Source organism: Coregonus lavaretus (assembly GCF_964263955.1).
Source record: "Coregonus lavaretus genome assembly, contig: HAP1_SCAFFOLD_2754, whole genome shotgun sequence".
Classification (NCBI taxonomy): Eukaryota; Metazoa; Chordata; class Actinopteri; order Salmoniformes; family Salmonidae; genus Coregonus; species Coregonus lavaretus.
Window position 1 is genome coordinate 19,368 of NW_028162699.1, and position 24,427 is coordinate 43,794.

Genomic DNA, 24,427 nt, shown 5'->3' on the forward strand with positions numbered 1-24,427 from the left:
CCAAAGCATGGTACTGACTATAGGTTTTGGTTTAACAATGTATTTTGGCACTGAGTCTTTATGGCAATGTCTGCTTACTCTCTGTTTGACACCTGTTGGGTTGTTCATAAGGGTTAGCCTGAGCATGGTACTGTTCAGTTGACCTGATCCGTAAATCACCTGCACTTACACACTACTGGTTCTTCACAGATCCTTATTGTGTATAGATGAGTGGATCTGAGCAGTGCCTGGCCTAGGCCCGTCCCGGTGAACAAGCCAAAAGGCCTACAGGTTGTCACATCACTTGGCACTCCAAGTAGTATCAGTCTGCTATTGTATTATCATCATACTAAAGAGGGCAATATTGCTAAATCTCTGTCCCACACAGTAGACTCTACTCCCACATAGTAGACTCTACTCCCACATAGTATTTACTTCATAGTGGTATTACTACATCCGTCTTGCTGTGAAACTATGTTTCTAATAATGACAGTAGTCAGATATTGGCACAGTATTGTTCGTCACCATGGTATAATAGCTATTGTGTGGTGTAATGACGGCACGTGGATGGCTTATGCGATGACCAATTGTGCTTCATAAGATGCATTTCCTTCACACTGGTGAGTGTGTCTTCCAAGCAGGAGGCAATGAAAGGCCATAAGAACCATTTAAAAATACACTGCTCAGGGTTTCAATGACCCATTACTCCTAATGACTAAAGCTAAGCTGTCCTGATTCCTCCACGTAATGTCAAATCGACTCAGCTCAGAGATTTTCTCACTCAGACCTCTCAAGCTTATTTAAATATTATGCAGCCATCTAGTGCCAATTATAGATATTGCAACCAATCATTTCCTCCGTCCTCTCTCCTAATAGAGAATGTTGTATTGCTCACGTGTGAAATAATATAGCGATATACTCATGAAAACAGATGACCGGAAACCAATTTGGCTTAAAAGCTGTGGAGTAGAAATTTGGCACTGCTTTTTAAACGCTTCTCACGTCCAAGTTCAGCCCCAGCCGACCTCCCCTGCTGCTTAAAACACTGCCACTGAGAGAACAACACATAGATTGATAGAATATAAAAGAAGGTATTAGGAGAAAAGTCGGAGTAAGAAAGAAAATAAAAGACAGACGGGAAAGAAAGATCTGGCTACATGTCTTTTTTTCTTCCGATTTTTCTTCAGAATGTTCAGTTTGTGTCTGGAACACAGTGATGTCATCGTGCTCGTCAGTGGAATGACACGAGTCTGTGTTCTGAGTTCTGATCCGACCAGAGGAGAAATCACAGGCTCCAATGAGGTGGCGGAGAAAGTCTCCTGTTAAATCTGATTGGGCAAAAGGGTTTGTAGTAAACATGACATCACGGGGGTTGGTAACCTTCCCTTCCGGGGGGCATGGGTCGCGCTAGATGGCCCTGAAGATGTCATGAGGTCAAAGGGCAAGTGATGTTACTGTCCTCACTGGCCTATGAGAGATGGGAAGCAAGACAGAGAGTGTGTAAGAGAGAGGCGACTGCATTGCTTTTATATCAACCAACTTACAAAAGGGGAGAGAGATGAGCAGGGGTCTCTCCAACGTGAGGATGCAGTCTACCAATCCAATTCAAAAGGGGAGGATGCGACATGTCCCTCAGCCAATGGGGACAGGAGAGATAGAGTCTGTGGGAGTGTTAACCAGTCGTTGGATCCTTACAGGAGCAGGCCGGTCTCTCCGCTACCAACAAGGTGTGTTCAGTCAGAGCCAGAGGGAGGGAGACGAGCGCGTGTGTGTGTGTGTGTAAACATGACATCATTACTCACAGGTTGGAGACTTGTCTTATCCATTGTTTTGACTGGGGGAAGAGAGGAGGACCGACGATGACATCACAAAGCTCAGTTCTGACCGGAGGAAGAGTTCTGGAGCTGCCATCGCCGCGGACGACGTGGCCTCGCCCTCACTCTCGGTGTCATGGGACCCCTCCAGTCGGATGTAGGTGACCCTGGTGTGGCGCCTCACCGTGGCCCTCACCAGAACACGCACCAGGGACCGGGTTACTGTGGTTCTGCTTTCACCCACAGCGGAGACAGCCATGGTACAATTATCCCTAGTAGTTCCCGTAGCGATGGTCGCTAGCTGATGGTCATTTGTGGTCGCCATAACAGCAGCCTCAGTTGCTGTGGCATCCCCCGTTGCCAAGGCACCGCCATTGGTAACAGTTGCCATGGTGTCAGTGGTTTCAGCGGCAGCGGTGACGGCTCGCGTGTCTCCCTCTCTCGTCTCCCCCTGTCATACCTCGCTCTCCAGGCTGGAGAAATGGGCGGAGCCTCGTCGGGAGCACAGGCTCTTGGCCTTGAGTGGCAGGTGGGGGGAGTAGAAGCGTCCGGGCTGGGGCACTGACCGTAGTCTCTGGTACAGGAGCTTAGCACTGGCTGAGGCCTGGGCCTGTCCCGAACCCCCTGGGGGGGAGACAGAGGACGAGGAGGGAGGAGGAGGGATGGGCACCGGCAGGGAGGAGGATGAGGAAGGGGCACTGGGTAGGGGTTGAGGGGGTGAGAGGGAGGGCTGAGGGGGGTGGTCTACTAACCCTCCTGGCTGCTGTGTGCTGAGGCTGAGGCTGGCCTGGCTGCCTGACTTGGCCTGGCCCTGGTCTGGTTTGGGATGGGGTTTGGGCCGTGAGCCCCCGCTGAAGCTGTGGCAGTGGGGGAGCAGCTCCTCCTGGCTGTGCGACAGGGCCGTGCTTCCTCTCTTCCCGTGGCCGTGTGAACGCCCGTGGGGGTGCGGGTGCACATGGGGGTGGGGGTACTGGCTACAGGAACATGACACCCCAGAACCCTGGTCTCTGTCTCGTGCGCGCCCCTTGCCCTTCCCCCCGCCTCCCCTTTTCCACTTCTTCTCTCCCTTCACGGGGAGTTTGTCCACAGACCAGTACCGTCGGGGGGGCGGGAGGTTTACCGGAGGAGGGGGCCACTGGGACCCCAGACCTCCACTCCCTCCCCCTGACCCCCACCCTACTCCTGGCCCTGAACCCCAAGAATCTCCCCCCGCCCCACCCCACCCCTCCACTCGCCCTAGTATAGAGTCGTCTCTGCTGTTGATGCTGCCCCCTTTCTCTCTGGAGGGGTATGTGCCGAAAAACCAGCTCCCTCCCCCTATCCCCCCTATCCCACTACTCCCTGGTCCTCCAGCCCCCCCACTCCCCTCCCTCCCCTCCCAGTACCTTTCGAAACGCCCAAACTCCCCTGACGAGCCCTCATCAGAGTAACTCTCCTCTGCTCTCGCCCTGTCTCTTTCTGACTCTGACACAGCACCTCTCCCACCCGTCCTCCTCACCCTCTCCTCCACCCGTTCCCTTGCTCTGTCTCTTTGCCTCTCCTCCTCCTCATCTTCCTCATCATCATCCTCAGAGTCCCACTCATGGAAGGAGAGCCCCTCCTGGGTGTTAGCCCTGCCTTTCTCATAGTGCATCAACAGAGGCCTCTTCTCTCCTCCTCTCCCTCCCTCCCCTCTCTCCACCCCTCCACTCCTCCGCCTCTTGGAGGATGGGATGAGCGGAGGGAGGGAGGAGGGGGGTGTTCCAGAGTTGGGGTCCCCCCCTCCCCCGTTTCCTCCGCTCACCCAGAACTTGACCGAGGCGGGGAGTTTGGGGTAGCGCTTACTGGGGGGTGGATGTCTGGAGTGGGAGCGGGATGATCTGGGCCTCCTGCTCCTGCTGCTATCCTCCTCTCTATTATCTGCCTCTTCCTCTTCTCCCTCCCTCCTCCCTCGCTCCCTCTCTCCTGCCCATGCTGAATCTCTCCCTTTCTCCCCAAATGTACTACGATACTGGGTTGGAAAGGAAGAGTAGTTTGGCATCCCTCCTTCTCTCCCTCCATCCCCCTCTCCCTCCCTATCTGCCTCCACATCCCCCTCTTCTGGCTCGGAACGCCCAGTCGATTTCTTCCTCTTCTTCGTCTTAAGCGCCTTCTTCTTTCGCTTCTTTTTCACCTTCCGTCTCTTCCTCTCTTTGTCTTTCTCTCGTTCCCTCTCCTCCCTCTTTTTCCTCTTCTTCTTCTTTTTCTTCTTCTCCTTATCTTTCCTCCTCTTCTTCTCTCGTTTCCTCTCGTCGTCTCCTCCTCCTCCACTGCGATCCCTCTCTCTCTCACCCCAACCCGCCCACCACTCCTGTAACTGGGCCAACTGGCTACCTCCTCTCTCCCTCTCTCTCTCCATGTCTCTCTCCCCTCGGGGAGGGCGTGGTTTTCGGGGTGGTATGGGTGGTGGCTGGCGCCCGTGACTGAGGGAGCGAGAGGAGATAATGGAACGCTGTCTGTCCCTCCCCCTCCCCAGGAGAAGACTGGACTCCTCTGTCAGCTCCTCATCCTCATCATCCTCCTCTGCGTCCAAACCTTCCCGCGTGCTCTGAGAGGTCAATGAGGAGGAGGAGGAAGGAGAGGAGGAGCGAGAGGAGGAGGTAGAGGAGGAGGTGGATGATGTGTTAGAGGAAGAGGAAGACGTTGAGGTGGTGTAGGGGAGTGAGGCGGAGGGAGAGGGGGGAGTGTAGGTGGGGGACAAGGGCACGGGTACGGGGAGCGGGAGAGGAGGAGAGACGGGGCGTCCCCTCCTCCCTCCACCATCCCTCGCTCCATCCCTTCCTCCTCCCCTCCGCCCCAGGGGTAGGATGTTCTCGTACAGAGGCCCGCCTGGCTCTTTGGGCTTCTTGGGCCGGCGCTTCCTCCAAAAGGATGAGGGGAGAGGGGGGGAGGGGGCAGGGGGGTTAGGGGGCAGAGGGACTGGGGTCACGCCCACGGCTTGGCTTTTAGGAGGCAGCCGAGGCGTCCCCAAAGGTTTGACCCCTCCCTTTCCCTGAACCCCAGCGCCACCACCTCCCACCACCCTCTTCCCCACCCCATGGTCAGGGCCCTTCTCCGAGTAGAAGGCCACAGTGGCGGGAGGGGGCTGGGGGTGGCCCCTGGGGGCTGTTTTGGGGGTCTGGGACCCTGCCGGCTGGTCCATACAGGGCCCCAGACCCTCAGGGTCGATGGGTCCATAGTAGCGTTTATATCCATCCAGTCCCCCACCACCACCACCACCACCACCAATCCCCACTCCTCCAGCTGTCGTTCCCCAGGTAGGAGCCATTTTCTGGGGGAAGGGCCCCATGTCTGCGACGGCCCCGCGGACCGCCATGGGGTTGGTGGCGGTCCCGGTCTTGGGCAGCCTCCAGCGGTCCACCACGGCCAGTCTGCGGTCGGGCCGGGGGAGGAATGTGGAGCAGGGCAGGGGCGCCCCCAGCATGGGTGTGTTGGAGGGCCCCAGCGCCGTCCCAGAATGAACTACGGTGGGAGGGGAGCCAGGGAGTTGTGTTTTGTAGACAGGCTGTGGCTGTTGCTGCTGTTGCTGCTGCGCCATGGTCAGGGCCGGGTTGGTTGACGACCCACTGACCAAGTGTGGCTGGGGCGGGACTGTTACCATGGCGCCATGATGATGGGGGAGCATAGCCATGGAGGATTTGGCCCCGCCCGGCATGGTTTCATCCTCAAAGCTGCAGCAACTGTACATGCCCTGGTAGAGAGGGAGAGATAGAGAACAAGTGGGGAATGGTAATGAACATTCAATAAATTATTAATAGAATCAAATCAAACATGCCCTATGTGACTGAGGGACGAGCGGTTATCAGTCAAGCTCTGTATGCATAATATATATTAGTATGTGCTGTTTCTATCAAGGTCATTGTCAAGGTTACCATACTTCCTGAGTGTGAGAGGAATTGAATTCCAATTAATCCTGTGAATTGACTGAGTGGAAATGGAATTGACCTCAACATACTCATCACAAACACACACACATCACACACGCACGGACACACACACACGCAGGCAAACACACACAAACACACCTACACACAAACATAAGATACCTCTTGACCCCCCCCCCACACACACACCATTTCCCACCACACAAACTCACCCTACTGATGGCCAGTAGGAAGTCCAGCCTGCCGGAGCTGGTAGCCATGCAGTGTCTGAGCCTCCAGTAGACCAGGTGCTCCCAGGCAAACACTAGCAGACTGAGCCCCATGGCCACCAGCAGCATGTAGAAGACACCCGCCATGTTGTCTATGTCCAGCTTACTGCTCATCACCTCGATCTTGTCATTGTGACAGATACCTGACAGCCACAGACGCTCCAGCATCTCAATCTCATCTGGGGAGGGGGAGAGGGGAGTGAAACAGGGAGAAGGGGAACAGGGGTAGATGGGGAGAGATATGGGGGATAGGGAGAGGGCAAGAGAGTGGTGAAGAGAGGGTGCAAAAGGAGGTGAAGGGGGAGGCAGGTAGAAAGGGGTCCGTGCAAAGAGGAGAATTGGGGAGGAAAAGGGGAAAGGAAGGCGAAGGAGGAGGAGTTAGGGTTAGGGAGTAGGGAGAGATTGGAGGAGGAGGAGTAGAGAGGAGGACAGGAGTGGAGGGTTAGGGTTAGCTGTGTGTGTGTGTGTGTGTGTGTGTGTGTGTGTGTGTGTGTGTGTGTGTGTGTGTGTGTGTTCATTAGCACTAAAGGGAGGTCCTCAGGCCCTCTGTTCGCTCATCGTTCAAGGTGACTCCTCAAGGTCAAAGGTCAACAATTGTAAAGGCCTGTATTTGTCAAGCTTCAACAGTACGGCAAAATGAGAGGAGGAGAAGGAGGAGGAGAGAGAGTTAAAGAAAGAGAGAGAAAGAAAAAGTAGAGAGATGGGGGTAGAAGAGGAGGGGCTGAACAATGAAAAAGAAAATAGATGTATAAAAGAAAAAAGCCTCAACAACCCTAATCTAGACATTATAACCCTAATCTAGACATTATAACCCTAATCTAGACATTATAACCCTAATCTAGACATTATAACCCTGGAACAGAGAGAAAATAAAGAGGAGAGAGAAAGATAAAGGGAAAGAGGAGAGGTAGAGTTATATATAGTGGGAGAGAGGGAAAGAGAATGAGAGAGGAGAGGAATTCTTTCTCAGTCAACGACCAGTGTGCCAGGGGATATGAGAGGAGCGAGGGAACGAGGGAGGCAGAGACGGAGGACGAGAGGCAGAGATTGTGTCATTATGACAAACAGCAGGAACACTCTTCAGTTTGAAGAGGATGAGAGGAGAGAAAAAGGGTTAATGTGACACATTAGAGAGAAGCGAAAGAGAAGAATAACAGATAGGGAGAAGGAGAGACAGAAAAAGAGAGAGGGGAGAGCTTGGAGATTACAATCATTTAATTGTGCTGGAAGGATGGTCAGAATCTCTATCATGGTGGTAGGCTCAGGTGGGTTAGGGGATTCTCATCTACTAACCTCAAGGGAGCCAACATGTCCCTCTTTCTCATTTATGAAAACTAGCCTACCCACAAGCACAGGGGGCCCTACGCCCACTCTGATTGGCTGTTAGGGAGTTTGCTTGTGTAACCATAGTGATGGACAGACAGATAGCAGATGTATAATTAATTGAGAGACTAAAAAAGCATTTAGCAGAGAGGAACGCAATGAGACAACTATCATAACAACCACCACTACTACTGCTCTACTATCATAACAACCACTACTACTACAGCTCTACTATCATAACAACCACTACTACTACTGCTCTACTATCATAACAACCACTACTACTAATGGTCTACTATCACAACAACCACTACTACTGCTCTACTATCATAACAACCACTACTACTACTGTTCTACTATCATAACAACCACTACTACTACTGCTATACTATAATAACAACCACCACTACTACTGCTCTACTATCATAACAACCACTACTACTACTGATCTATCATAACAACCACGACTACTACTGCTCTACTATCATAACAACCACTACTACTACTGATCTACTATCATAACAACCACTACTACTACTGCTCTACTATCATAACAACCACCACTACTACTGCTCTACTATCATAACAACCACCACTACTACTGTTCTACTATCATAACAACCACTACTACTACTGTTCTACTATCATAACAACCACTACTACTACTGCTCTACTATCATAACAACCACCACTACTACTGCTCTACTATCATAACAACCACCACTACTACTGTTCTACTATCATAACAACCACTACTACTACTGTTCTACTATCATAACAACCACTACTACTACTGCTCTACTATCATAACAACCACCACTACTACTGCTATACTATAATAACAACCAGCACTACTACTGCTCTACTATCATAACAACCACCACTACTACTGCTCTACTATCATAACAACCACCACTACTACTGCTCTACTATCATAACAACCACTACTACTACTGATCTACTATCATAACAACCACTACTACTACTGCTCTACTATCATAACAACCACTACTACTACTGTTCTACTATCATAACAACCACTACTACTGCTTTACTATCATAACAACCACCACTACTACTGCTCTACTATCATAACAACCACTACTACTACTGCTCTACTATCATAACAACCACTACTACTACTGCTCTACTATCATAACAACCACTACTACTACTGTTCTACTATCATAACAACCACTACTACTACTGCTCTACTATCATAACAACCACTACTACTACTGATCTACTATCATAACAACCACTACTACTACTGTTCTACTATCATAACAACCACCACTACTACTGATCTACTATCATAACAACCACTACTACTACTGTTCTACTATCATAACAACCACTACTACTACTGTTCTACTATCATAACAACCACTACTACTACTACTGTTCTACTATCATAACAACCACCACTACTACTGCTCTACTATCATAACAACCACCACTACTACTGTTCTACTATCATAACAACCACCACTACTACTGTTCTACTATCATAACAACCACTACTACTGCTCTACTATCATAACAACCACTACTACTACTGTTCTACTATCATAACAACCACTACTACTACTGTTCTACTATCATAACAACCACCACTACTACTGCTCTACTATCATAACAACCACTACTACTGCTCTACTATCATAACAACCACTACTACTGCTCTACTATCATAACAACCACTACTACTGCTCTACTATCATAACAACCACTACTACTGCTCTACTATCATAACAACCACTACTACTACTGCTATACTATAATAACAACCACCACTACTACTGCTCTACTATCATAACAACCACCACTACTACTGCTCTACTATCATAACAACCACTACTACTAGTGTTCTACTATCATAACAACCACCACTACTACTGCTCTACTATCATAACAACCACTACTACTACTGGTCTACTATCATAACAACCACTACTACTACTGTTATACTATCATAACAACCACCACTACTACTGCTCTACTATCATAACAACCACTACTACTACTGGTCTACTATCATAACAACCACTACTACTACTGTTCTACCATCACAACAACCACCACTACTACTGCTCTACTATCATAACAACCACTACTACTGCTCTACTATCATAACAACCAGTACTACTACTGATCTACTATCATAACAACCACTACTACTAGTGTTCTACTATCATAACAACCACCACTACTACTGCTCTACTATCATAACAACCACTACTACTAATGGTCTACTATCATAACAACCACTACTACTACTGTTCTACTATCATAACAACCACTACTACTACTGCTCTACTATCATAACAACCACTACTACTACTGCTCTACTATCATAACAACCACTACTACTACTGCTCTACTATCATAACAACCACTACTACTACTGTTCTACTATCATAACAACCACTACTACTACTGTTCTACTATCATAACAACCACTACTACTACTGCTCTACTATCATAACAACCACTACTACTACTGTTCTACTATCATAACAACCACTACTACTACTACTGTTCTACTATCATAACAACCACCACTACTACTGCTCTACTATCATAACAACCACCACTACTACTGTTCTACTATCATAACAACCACCACTACTACTGTTCTACTATCATAACAACCACTACTACTGCTCTACTATCATAACAACCACTACTACTACTGTTCTACTATCATAACAACCACTACTACTACTGTTCTACTATCATAACAACCACCACTACTACTGCTCTACTATCATAACAACCACTACTACTGCTCTACTATCATAACAACCACTACTACTGCTCTACTATCATAACAACCACTACTACTGCTCTACTATCATAACAACCACTACTACTGCTTTACTATCATAACAACCACCACTACTACTGCTCTACTATCATAACAACCACTACTACTAATGGTCTACTATCATAACAACCACTACTACTACTGTTCTACTATCATAACAACCACTACTACTACTGCTCTACTATCATAACAACCACTACTACTACTGCTCTACTATCATAACAACCACTACTACTACTGCTCTACTATCATAACAACCACTACTACTACTGTTCTACTATCATAACAACCACTACTACTACTGTTCTACTATCATAACAACCACTACTACTACTGCTCTACTATCATAACAACCACTACTACTACTGTTCTACTATCATAACAACCACTACTACTACTACTGTTCTACTATCATAACAACCACCACTACTACTGCTCTACTATCATAACAACCACCACTACTACTGTTCTACTATCATAACAACCACCACTACTACTGTTCTACTATCATAACAACCACTACTACTGCTCTACTATCATAACAACCACTACTACTACTGTTCTACTATCATAACAACCACTACTACTACTGTTCTACTATCATAACAACCACCACTACTACTGCTCTACTATCATAACAACCACTACTACTGCTCTACTATCATAACAACCACTACTACTGCTCTACTATCATAACAACCACTACTACTGCTCTACTATCATAACAACCACTACTACTGCTTTACTATCATAACAACCACCACTACTACTGCTCTACTATCATAACAACCACTACTACTACTGCTCTACTATCATAACAACCACTACTACTACTGCTCTACTATCATAACAACCACTACTACTACTGTTCTACTATCATAACAACCACTACTACTACTGCTCTACTATCATAACAACCACTACTACTACTGATCTACTATCATAACAACCACTACTACTACTGTTCTACTATCATAACAACCACCACTACTACTGATCTACTATCATAACAACCACTACTACTACTGCTCTACTATCATAACAACCACTACTACTACTGTTCTCCTATCATAACAACCACTACTACTGCTTTACTATCATAACAACCACCACTACTACTGCTCTACTATGATAACAACCACTACTACTACTGCTCTACTATCATAACAACCACTACTACTACTGCTCTACTATCATAACAACCACTACTACTACTGCTCTACTATCATAACAACCACTACTACTACTGTTCTACTATCATAACAACCACTACTACTACTGTTCTACTATCATAACAACCACTACTACTACTGCTCTACTATCATAACAACCACTACTACTACTGTTCTACTATCATAACAACCACTACTACTACTACTGTTCTACTATCATAACAACCACCACTACTACTGCTCTACTATCATAACAACCACCACTACTACTGTTCTACTATCATAACAACCACCACTACTACTGTTCTACTATCATAACAACCACTACTACTGCTCTACTATCATAACAACCACTACTACTACTGTTCTACTATCATAACAACCACTACTACTACTGTTCTACTATCATAACAACCACCACTACTACTGCTCTACTATCATAACAACCACTACTACTGCTCTACTATCATAACAACCACTACTACTGCTCTACTATCATAACAACCACTACTACTGCTCTACTATCATAACAACCACTACTACTGCTCTACTATCATAACAACCACTACTACTACTGCTATACTATAATAACAACCACCACTACTACTGCTCTACTATCATAACAACCACCACTACTACTGCTCTACTATCATAACAACCACTACTACTAGTGTTCTACTATCATAACAACCACCACTACTACTGCTCTACTATCATAACAACCACTACTACTACTGGTCTACTATCATAACAACCACTACTACTACTGTTATACTATCATAACAACCACCACTACTACTGCTCTACTATCATAACAACCACTACTACTACTGGTCTACTATCATAACAACCACTACTACTACTGTTCTACCATCACAACAACCACCACTACTACTGCTCTACTATCATAACAACCACTACTACTGCTCTACTATCATAACAACCAGTACTACTACTGATCTACTATCATAACAACCACTACTACTAGTGTTCTACTATCATAACAACCACCACTACTACTGCTCTACTATCATAACAACCACTACTACTAATGGTCTACTATCATAACAACCACTACTACTACTGTTCTACTATCATAACAACCACTACTACTACTGCTCTACTATCATAACAACCACTACTACTACTGCTCTACTATCATAACAACCACTACTACTACTGCTCTACTATCATAACAACCACTACTACTACTGTTCTACTATCATAACAACCACTACTACTACTGTTCTACTATCATAACAACCACTACTACTACTGCTCTACTATCATAACAACCACTACTACTACTGTTCTACTATCATAACAACCACTACTACTACTACTGTTCTACTATCATAACAACCACCACTACTACTGCTCTACTATCATAACAACCACCACTACTACTGTTCTACTATCATAACAACCACCACTACTACTGTTCTACTATCATAACAACCACTACTACTGCTCTACTATCATAACAACCACTACTACTACTGTTCTACTATCATAACAACCACTACTACTACTGTTCTACTATCATAACAACCACCACTACTACTGCTCTACTATCATAACAACCACTACTACTGCTCTACTATCATAACAACCACTACTACTGCTCTACTATCATAACAACCACTACTACTGCTCTACTATCATAACAACCACTACTACTGCTCTACTATCATAACAACCACTACTACTACTGCTATACTATAATAACAACCACCACTACTACTGCTCTACTATCATAACAACCACCACTACTACTGCTCTACTATAATAACAACCACCACTACTACTGTTCTACTATCATAACAACCACCACTACTACTGCTCTACTATCATAACAACCACTACTACTACTGCTATACTATCATAACAACCACTACTACTACTGATCTACTATCATAACAACCACTACTACTACTGCTCTACTATCACAACAACCACTACTACTACTGTTCTACTATCATAACAACCACTACTACTACTGCTCTACTATCATAACAACCACCACTACTACTGCTCTACTATCATAACAACCACTACTACTACTGCTATACTATAATAACAACCACCACTACTACTGCTCTACTATCATAACAACCACTACTACTACTGCTATACTATAATAACAACCACCACTACTACTGTTCTACTATCATAACAACCACCACTACTACTGCTCTACTATCATAACAACCACTACTACTACTGCTCTACTATCATAACAACCACTACTACTACTGATCTACTATCATAACAACCACTACTACTACTGTTCTACTATCATAACAACCACTACTACTACTGTTCTACTATCATAACAACCACCACTACTACTGCTCTACTATCATAACAACCACTACTACTACTGATCTACTATCATAACAACCACCACTACTACTGCTCTATTATCATAACAACCACTACTACTACTGCTCTACTATCATAACAACCATCACTACTACTGCTCTACTATCATAACAACCACTACTACTACTGCTATACTATCATAACAACCACCACTACTACTGCTCTACTATCATAACAACCACTACTACTGCTCTACTATCATAACAACCACTACTACTGCTCTACAATCATAACAACCACCACTACTACTGATCTACTATCATAACAACCACTACTACTACTGCTCTACTATCATAACAATGACTACTACTGCTCTACTATCATAACAACCACTACTACTACTATACTATAATAACAACCACCACTACTACTGATCTACTATCATAACAACCACCACTACTACTGCTCTACTATCATAACAACCACCACTACTACTGCTCTACTATCATAACAACCACTACTACTACTGCTCTACTATCATAACAACCACCACTACTACTGTTCTACTATCATAACAACCACCACTACTACTGCTCTACTATCATAACAACCACTACTACTACTGCTATACTATAATAACAACCACCACTACTACTGCTCTACTATCATAACAACCACTACTACTACTGCTATACTATAATAACAACCACCTCTACTACTGTTCTACTATCATAACAACCACCACTACTACTGCTCTACTATCATAACAACCACTACTACTACTGCTATACTATCATAACAACCACTACTACTACTGATCTACTATCATAACAACCACTACTACTACTGCTCTACTATCACAACAACCACTACTACTACTGTTCTACTATCATAACAACCACTACTACTACTGCTCTACTATCATAACAACCACCACTACTACTGCTCTACTATCATAACAACCACTACTACTACTGCTATACTATAATAACAACCACCACTACTACTGCTCTACTATCATAACAACCACTACTACTACTGCTATACTATAATAACAACCACCACTACTACTGTTCTACTATCATAACAACCACCACTACTACTGCTCTACTATCATAACAACCACTACTACTACTGCTCTACTATCATAACAACCACTACTACTACTGATCTACTATCATAACAACCACTACTACTACTGCTCTACTATCATAACAACCACTACTACTACTGTTCTACTATCATAACAACCACCACTACTACTGCTCTACTATCATAACAACCACTACTACTACTGATCTACTATCATAACAACCACCACTACTACTGCTCTATTATCATAACAACCACTACTACTACTGCTCTACTATCATAACAACCATCACTACTACTGCTCTACTATCATAACAACCACTACTACTACTGCTATACTATCATAACAACCACCACTACTACTGCTCTACTATCATAACAACCACTACTACTGCTCTACTATCATAACAACCACTACTACTGCTCTACAATCATAACAACCACCACTACTACTGATCTACTATCATAACAACCACTACTACTACTGCTCTACTATCATAACAATGACTACTACTGCTCTACTATCATAACAACCACTACTACTACTATACTATAATAACAACCACCACTACTACTGCTCTACTATCATAACAACCACTACTACTACTGTTCTACTATCATAACAACCACCACTACTACTGCTCTACTATCATAACAACCACTACTACTACTGATCTACTATCATAACAACCACCACTACTACTGCTCTACTATCATAACAACCACCACTACTACTGCTCTACTATCATAACAACCACTACTACTACTGATCTACTATCATAACAACCACCACTACTACTGCTCTACTATCATAACAACCACCACTACTACTGCTCTACTATCATAACAACCACTACTACTACTGCTCTACTATCATAACAACCACCACTACTACTGCTCTACTATCATAACAACCACTACTACTACTGTTCTACTATCATAACAACCACTACTACTACTGCTCTACTATCATAACAACCACTACTACTACTGATCAACTATCATAACAACCACTACTACTACTATACTATAATAACAACCACCACTACTACTGCTCTACTATCATAACAACCACCACTACTACTGATCTACTATCATAACAACCACCACTACTACTGCTCTACTATCATAACAACCACTACTACTACTGCTCTACTATCATAACAACCACTACTACTACTGTTCTACTATCATAACAACCACTACTACTACTGCTCTACTATCATAACAACCACTACTACTACTGATCAACTATCATAACAACCACTACTACTACTATACTATAATAACAACCACCACTACTACTGCTCTACTATCATAACAACCACCACTACTACTGATCTACTATCATAACAACCACCACTACTACTGCTCTACTATCATAACAACCACCACTACTACTGCTATACTATAATAATAACCACTACTACTACTGCTCTACTATCATAACAGCCACTACTACTACTGCTCTACTATCATAACAACCACCACTACTAGTGTTCTACTATCATAACAACCACTACAGTACTACTACTGTTCTACTATCATAACAACCACCAGTGTTGCTACAGCAGTTACTACTACTACTACTGTCCAGGGTTATAGTGCCAAGTCTTTTTTAATTGCATCACTTCGGGATATGAATTGAAATTCAAGCCATGGAGTTGAAAAGTCCTCATAGCATTGTCTGACTGAATTGAAATGGAACTGACCCTGCTATTCTAATGACCTCTCTACTACCTCCTATGTTGTCGTTGCTTAAATCATGCCGGCCCAGTCAGCCGTGTGATTTGACTAATGGGACTTCTGTTGAACATCATTAGCCATTTAGCCAGAGCCCACAGCTACAGCAACAGATGGACCAGGGCATATTGGAACGCAACAACAGACTCAGGTACCTGTTTAAAGCTGCCTTCTCAAAGAGAAGACGAGAATCTTTAGAAAAATCACCGCTCCAATGCGCTTTCTGTGCCTTTTTTCCACTTGACTTTGAGTGTATCTGTTCAGTCTTGACCTTCACCAATGACAAATTGATATGGATAACTGCCATATTGAAACACAATGACATAGAATAGGAAAAGCTTTTCCCCCTTCCACAGGTAGACAGCAGACATAGTGGTACACACACGCACACGTCCCTCCAAACAAAACCCTTTTTCTAAGCTCTGTCTCATCCCTGGGGCTTTCTCTCCACTTGACTCAGAGTGACTCTGCTTTCTATTCTCTCTCTCTCTCTCTCTCTCTCTCTCTCTCTCTCTCTCTCTCTCTCTCTCCCCCTCCCTCCCTCTCTCCTTTTTCTCCCTCCTTCACACCATAGCTGTAGACTGTTTATGTTTAGATGGCAGCCTTCTCTCCCCGCGCCTCCAGCCAGCTCCAACCAGCTCCAGCCTGCCAAATCTGGCAGGTGTGTCAAATCCACACAACACCTCTGACCTACTTGGCAGGTGAGGTCAGGTAGAGCTCGCGCTGTCACCACACAGATGGCATGTTCCAACGAGGCGGTTTTAGGGAAAACATGGGTAGTAGGGGCTAGGGGCAATTCTGTCAAACTGCCACCCGTGACATCATGCCAGACATGTCCACAGACGTGTGGGTACATGGTAGCTGCCTGGGCAGCAAAGTATATATAATCCCCTGTTTCTATCAAACCCTAGACAAAACAACCAACTGCTTCTCAAATCATATACAAATTACAGCTTATATCAAACTTTTCACAAATACTGCTTGTATCAAATCCTATTCAAACTACTGCTTATACCAAACCTTATACAAACTCATACTGCTTGTATCAAACCCTATGCAAACTACTGCTTATATCAAACCTTTTACAAATATTGCTTGTATCAAACCCTATGCAAACTACTGCTTATACCAAACCTTATACAAACTACTACTGCTTGCAGGCAACACTCAAAAGGAGAAAGGAAACCTTTGTGCACTGCAGAGGTGCTGGTTGTGGAGAGATCAATAAGATCTCAAAGAGTCACACATTGTGCAATCATTATCCAGAAAAAATGGAGATAGATGCTATAGATCTCACATGAGGCCGTGTGTAACGATGGAAGTTATGACATGACATAACATAAACTGACATAAGAAGAATAATGGTATAGAACAGAGCGTCAGAATGGATGTTGAGAAGCGGCCCTTAAGGAAACGTGAATGTGAGAAACATCTCCTATCCTCTAGGAATTAATCCTCTTCTTTAGTAATCCCCACATACAGTATAATACCTTACGATTAGCAGATCCATCCTCACTTAACACCTCCTGTTCCTAGAGCCCTCCACCATACAGCACCATTGTTCAGCCTGAGGTACACAGAGGTAAGAGCAAGGGCATGCTCCACCAACAAATCAAATAAATAAAAGCAACAACAAATAAAACCTGTCAATGCAGGTGTGAACGCTCCGTTTCCCATGCATAGACTGTTTCCCACGTGGTCTCAGGATGTTATTTAATAGATCTTGGCACCAAATTGGCATTATCAGTGTGTAAGCAGCTAAAGCGCAGTGTGCCAGAGGCAGCTAAAGGGCTTTGTCCGCCACGCCACGAGCAAAGCCGATTTAAAAAATGAGTAAAGCCAAACAAGGAGCATCCGATTGAGACAATACAGTGTGTGTGTGTTTGTGTTTGTTTTTTGTTTGTGTTTGTGTGTGTGTGTGTGTGTGTGTGTGTGTGTGTGTGTGTGTGTGTGTGTGTGCGTGCGTGCGTGCGTGTGTGTGAGGCAGCCTGTAAAAATGACAATTAAACATTAGTGTTTTGACAGCCTCTGCTAAAAACAGCCTTTCTCTCTATTACAGGCTAAATCTCTCTTTCTCTCTAATCCCCGACATTGGAAATAGACAATGGACAAACATAGTGTTATAATAACACCCTATCGGAATTCAATTATTGAATTATCTGGCTCACTATGTCATCTCTATTTCTACTGAAATGTCTATATATGTCTCTCCTATTCCTTTAGTTTCAGTCAGTCTGTCTGTTTCAGCCATTATTTCTTGCAGTCCGTTTCTGTCCTTCCCTCTCTCAGTCTCTTTGTGTCTCTCTGTCTCGCTCTGTTCCTCAGCTTATCTGTAATGACTATAAAACTGTCGCAGCACAAGTTGTGATGATCCCTCCAAACAACACTGACACACACAAACTAAATCTTTCCTTTCATCAGATGGAAGAGAGCGAGAGAAAAAAAGAGAGAGGAGGAAGAGAGGAAGGTATATCAAAAGAGATTCTCAAAAATAGTCTGAAGTGCTGCTCCTAATGCCTGAAAGCCATAGTACCACATCCCTCATTCCTATGGCCCCATCCCCTGTTCAAGATCACTCATTCCTCAGGCCCCATCCCCAGTTCAAGATCCCTCATTCCTATGGCCCCATCCCCTGTTCAAGATCCCTCATTCCTATGGCCCCATCCCCAGTTCAAGATCCCTCATTCTTATGTCCCCATCCCCAGTTCAAGATCCCTCATTCCTATGGCCCCATCCCCAGTTCAAGATCCCTCATTGCTATGGCCCCATCCCCAGTTCAAGATCCCTCATTCCTATGGCCCCATCCCCTGTTCAAGATCCCTCATTCCTATGGCCCCATCCCCAGTTCAAGATCCCTCATTCCTATGTCCCCATCCCCAGTTCAAGATCCCTCATTCCTATGGCCCCATCCCCAGTTCAAGATCCTTCATTCCTATGGCCCAATCCCCTGTTCAAGATCCCTCATTCCTATGGCCCCATCCCCGGTTCAAGATCCCTCATTCCTATGGCCCCATCACCAGTTCAAGATCCCTCATTCCTATGTCCCCATCCCCAGTTCAAGATCCCTCATTCCTATGGCCCCATCCCCAGTTCAAGATCCCTCATTCCTATGGCCCAATCCCCTGTTCAAGATCCCTCATTCCTATGGCCCCATCCACAGTTCAAGATCCCTCGTTCCTATGGCCCCATCCCCTGTTCAAGATCCCTCATTCCTATGGCCCCATCCCCTGTTCAAGATCCCTCATTCCTATGGACCCATCCCCAGTTCATCTCCGCATAGCCTTTGCTCCGCTTCCATCATGACCCAACAAGTCATCACCATCTCCCCCCAACAGCACCCCACCATATTCCCTCAGCCAGTCCCAATTCCCTCCCTCCCCCTTCCCCTTGGCCCTAACCCTCCAATATTCGCAGATCTGTAAGGTGGAAGCAATATGGTGGAAGCTCTACCACTAAACTGCTGATACCTATCCAGACCTTACAGATCTGCAAACATCAAATGGTTAGGACCAAGGGGTAGGTGTAGGGAGTGTCTTTCCTTACCCCTTACCCTTTGCCCTTTGACCTCCATCTCCCCCTTTCTCCTCCCCCCTCCTTTTTACCCCCTACCACCCCTTAGACCTTCCCCAAGTCTCCCCTCACTCTCTACATCCTTGCACTCCCTCCCTCCTTCCTCCTCCCCTGTCCTCACCGTCTCCCTCCCTCCTTCCTCCTCCCCTCCTCCCCTGTCCTCACCGTCTCCCTCCCTCCTTCCTCCTCCCCTCCTCCCCTGTCCTCACTGTCTCCCTCCCTCCTTCCTCCTCCCCTCCTCCCCTGTCCTCACCGTCTCCCACCAGCTGCAGCAGGGCCAGGTCGAGGGGGCGTTTCCAGCGGGAGTTCTTGTGCAGGGCGATACCGTAGCCTGTGGTGGCAAATACCTTCCCAGAGCCTATGGTCATCACCTTTGACAAGCAAACATCAATTCAATCAATCAATCAAGCAAGCAACTAATCACTCACTCAATCACTTACTCACTCCCTCACTCAACCAATCAACCAAGCAATACATCACATTTTTGTATTGCTATTTACACAAACGCAATGTTCACAAAGTGACAGCAATCCGCTATCTAGCTGACAATAATAAACTATAAAGAAGTAAATAAATAGAAGAAATAAAGTCAAACTTGTCTGGTCATCACCTTACAACCCTCGTCTTTCCTGGCCATGTAGTTCAACACAGCCGCATCGTAGATAAAGGCATCCAACTTCCTGTAGAGAGAGCGAGGGAGTGAAAGAGTTAATAGAACAGAGGGATAGGGGTAGAGAAAGAGAAAGGCAAGAGTTGAGAGAGTGAGAGAGATCTGAAGTTAGGACGAGAGAGGGGGAGGAGAGAGAAAGGGAGAAAGTGCCAAAGAGAGTGAAAAGTGAAGAGAGTGAAAGAGAGAGGGGATGGAAGGTGGAGAGAGAAGGATTTATATAGTACTGTGAGAAAAGAGATGGGAGGAGAGAGAGAGAGAGGGAAAGAAGATTTACACACTTCAGGGGGAAAAGACACATGGGGGAGAGAGATAGAGCGTGATGAGGATTATAACGTTTAAGCACAGACACACCGAGAGAACACACAGGGGAGGAAATAACCAGAGAGAGAGAGAGAGAGAGAGAGAGAGAGAGAGAGAGAGAGAGAGAGGGGGGGGGGGGGGGGGGGCATATATTAAAGAAAGGAAAGGAAAAAATGATGGAGAGATAGAGAGAGGCTGAGGTGGAGCGAAAGAGAGAGAGAGAAGAGGGGTGAGAGAGGAAGACAGAGGGAGCAACAGAGAGCATCTCATTCCCAGCACATGAACAGTGTACTATAAATGGGGTGGCGGGGCAATAGGGGGAGAGATGATGACAGGGGCTTAGTGACAGTAAACTGTAAGGATGATCCAACCCACCAGACATATGATGCAGATTTAACAAGAGAGGAAGAGAGGATAGGGGAAAAGAGGAGAGGGATGCAGAGAGAATGAGAGGAGAAGGTAGAGGGGAAAGATGGAGAGAGGAGAGGAGTGAGTAGAGGAGAGAGATGGAGAGAGAAGGAGAGGAGAGGGTAGAGGGGAGAGATGGAGAGAGAAGGAGAGGAGAGAGTAGAGGAGAGAGATGGAGAGAGTAGAGGAGAGAGTAGAGGAGAGAGATGGAGAGAGAAGGAGTGGAGAGGGGAGAGGGGAGAGGGGAGAGGGGAGAGATGGAGAGAGGAGAGGAGAGAGATAGAGAGAGGAGAGGAGAGAGATGGAGAGAGGAGAAGAGAGAGTAGAGGAGAGAGATGGAGAGAGAAGGAGAGGAGAGGGTAGAGGGGAGAGATGAAGAAAGTAGGAGAGGAGAGAGTGGTGGAGAGAGATGGAGAGAAGGAGAGGAGAGGGTAGAGGAGAGGGGGGAAGTATTTTACTATTTCTGTAATACAGAGTGGGACAGAGAGAGAAAGAGAGAAAGCGAGAGAGTGAGAGCGAGAGAGAGGGGGGAGAAAAAGAGAGAGACAGAGATAGAGAGAGAGAGAAAGAGAGAGAGAGAGAGAGAGAGAGAGAGAGAGAGAGAGAGAGAGAGAGAGAGAGAGAGAGAGAGAGAGAGAGAGAGAGAGAGTAAAAAAGAGATAGAATGTAACCAGACATTAGGATAAGGAGAGAGGGGTCATAGAGGAAGCTTTAGGGTGAGAGGTTGATATTGTGAGAGTGAAGTTTAGGGAAAAGAGTGAGAATGAGGGGATCATCCTCCCATAGACATACAGTAGTTCAGATTCCAGAGGGGACAGAAAGAAAGACAGACCCAGTCTTGAGGTTGTTAATGGCGTCCTCCACCCCTCTCTGGTTATATTTGACCATGTAATGGTGCATGCCAGGGTAGTTACTGCGGATGTTCTTCTCCGTACTCCCGTTGGGCACCGTGCCAAACTTCAGAGGGGGGTACTGCTCTGTGGGGTGCTGGAACTGAAAAAGAGTTGAGGAAGGAGAGTTTGAGTTGGGCTAAACATCCCTATTTTATGAAGAAACAGTGGCCCTATGTTTTTTACATCAGAGAACCATAGAGACCAAACCACATAAACAGTATGAATCCAGAAATCTAAAATAAAATCTCTAGCCATGTCCAATCACCATAACACTGAGCAGTATCACTACAACAAAGTATTGACCATAAAGCACATGCTATCATATTCAACCAAAACATTGAACATCAGAAAGCAGAAAGCAGAGAGAGAGAGAGAGAGAGAGAGAGAGAGAGAGAGAGAGAGAGAGAGAGAGAGAGAGAGAGAGAGAGAGAGAGAGAGAGAGAGAGAGAGAGAGAGAGAGAGAGGAGGGTGCCTGGACAGAAAAGTGTGCTTGCGAGTGCAATTCGTATCAAACTGAACATATTTTGAGCATTGGTACATCAGAATTGAACCCTTTGCCAAGTAACTATAACCCTTACCCACCTTACAAAAAACCACACCATCATTCTTCTATGTTTACCTTTTTGTCTGAGAGTCCAGAGACAGTGTCTATGTACTCCTCCTGGATCATGAAGGCAGCCAGGTTGGCTGTGTAGGAAGCCAGGAAGATGACAGCGAAGAAGGCCCAGATCAGCACCATGATCTTACTGGTGGTTCCTCTGGGGTTCTCCACCGGGACCGAGTTATTGAACACGATGGCCCACAGCAGCCACACAGACTTTCCTATGGTGAACGTAGAGCCTCCTGCCTCTGGATGGAGAGAGGGTGAGAAGGATAGAGGGAGAGGAGGGGGTGGGGGGAGAGCAGGGTTGGGGCAGAGAAGGAGTTTGGTGGGGTGGGGTATGAGGGAGAGAGAGAGGGAGGACATGAGGGAAAAGGAGGAGGAGAGTGCCTCACTGGAAAGGTATGACTGCATTCAGTCAATAGTCATCTCAATAGAACTTTAAATGAAGGCATGCAGTGTTAAAGGGATACTAGCATGCTAGCAGATACCAATAGACTTCCAGTCATTGCGCTAACGCTAGTTAGCATTGGCTCGTGAAACCCCCTCTAACTTCCTTCATACTGGACACCGAGACATAGAAATAGTATCCACCAGTTAATCTGAATCTGGGGAAGTAGATAAAGGGCCTCATTGGCAAAATCCGAAGTACAGTATCCCTTTAATACACTCAGTAGTGGACAAACCAGTGCTGTAGTTTTGGACTCAACAACAACAGTGTATTCAACCCATTTTACTGTATATAACACTCTAATCAACATTATGGCCAATATTGTTCCACTCAAGATGAACTAAATATCCAAAAGAAAACTGGAATGATTGATCTATGCCTTATGATAAGGTATTGGTACTGACCTTGTATATAGTGTACATTCTTGTGTTTTATTTCTTGTGTGTTTTTATTTGATCTGACCTAGTATTGATCCTATTCTGGATGTTCTATTTCTTTACCTTTGATATGGAACACTGCATTGATGATGAAGAGCTTGAAAGTAAGCATTTCGGTGCACGTGACATATAAACTTTGATTTGATATAAGTAAATAATACCTTGCGGATTCCCTCTCAAGCACTGTCAATAAATATTGAACACCACCGCTTTCAACACTGAGATGTAATCATACACTTAATTTCACCACTCATGGTAAAATCTTCACCAAGATCGAACACTAGAACCCTTATTTTAAACGACAGGAGAAAGGGATGAGAGACAAGAGAGATGAAGGGAATGTGTGAGAGGAGGACAGAGAGGTAAAATATGTACAGCTCAGCAGCCATGCAGTAAAATATGGGAGAGAGAGAGAGAAAGAAAAAAGAGAGAGAAAAAAGAGAGAAAGAGAAATAGAGAGAGAGAGAGAGAGAGAGCAAGAGAGCGAGAGAAAGCGAGAGAGAGAGACCTAAGAGAGAGAAGAGAGAGAAGGAGAAAGAGCGCGGAGGTATCGGACAGAGGCGGGAAGCATACAGAATATGACAGCGGTGCAAACTAGACTGCTGAATAATATATGTCTGCTTCAATATTAAAAATATAGGGCTGCAA

At 45.2% G+C, this 24,427-nt stretch overlaps 1 protein-coding gene across 1 annotated transcript in view; it reads right to left on the reverse strand.

The window, feature by feature from the left end:
* Window positions 1–2,247: 2,247 nt before the first annotated feature.
* The window catches only part of LOC311119009 (uncharacterized protein), a gene marked incomplete at both ends in the record, with an annotated part of 53,089 nt that continues 30,909 nt past the window's right edge, over window positions 2,248–24,427 (reverse strand). Inside the window, 6 exon segments of the mRNA XM_084193758.1 lie at window positions 2,248–5,502; window positions 5,908–6,143; window positions 20,273–20,390; window positions 20,630–20,699; window positions 22,230–22,390; window positions 22,910–23,139. Of these exon segments, the coding sequence (XP_084049884.1) occupies window positions 2,248–5,502; window positions 5,908–6,143; window positions 20,273–20,390; window positions 20,630–20,699; window positions 22,230–22,390; window positions 22,910–23,139 (4,070 nt within the window).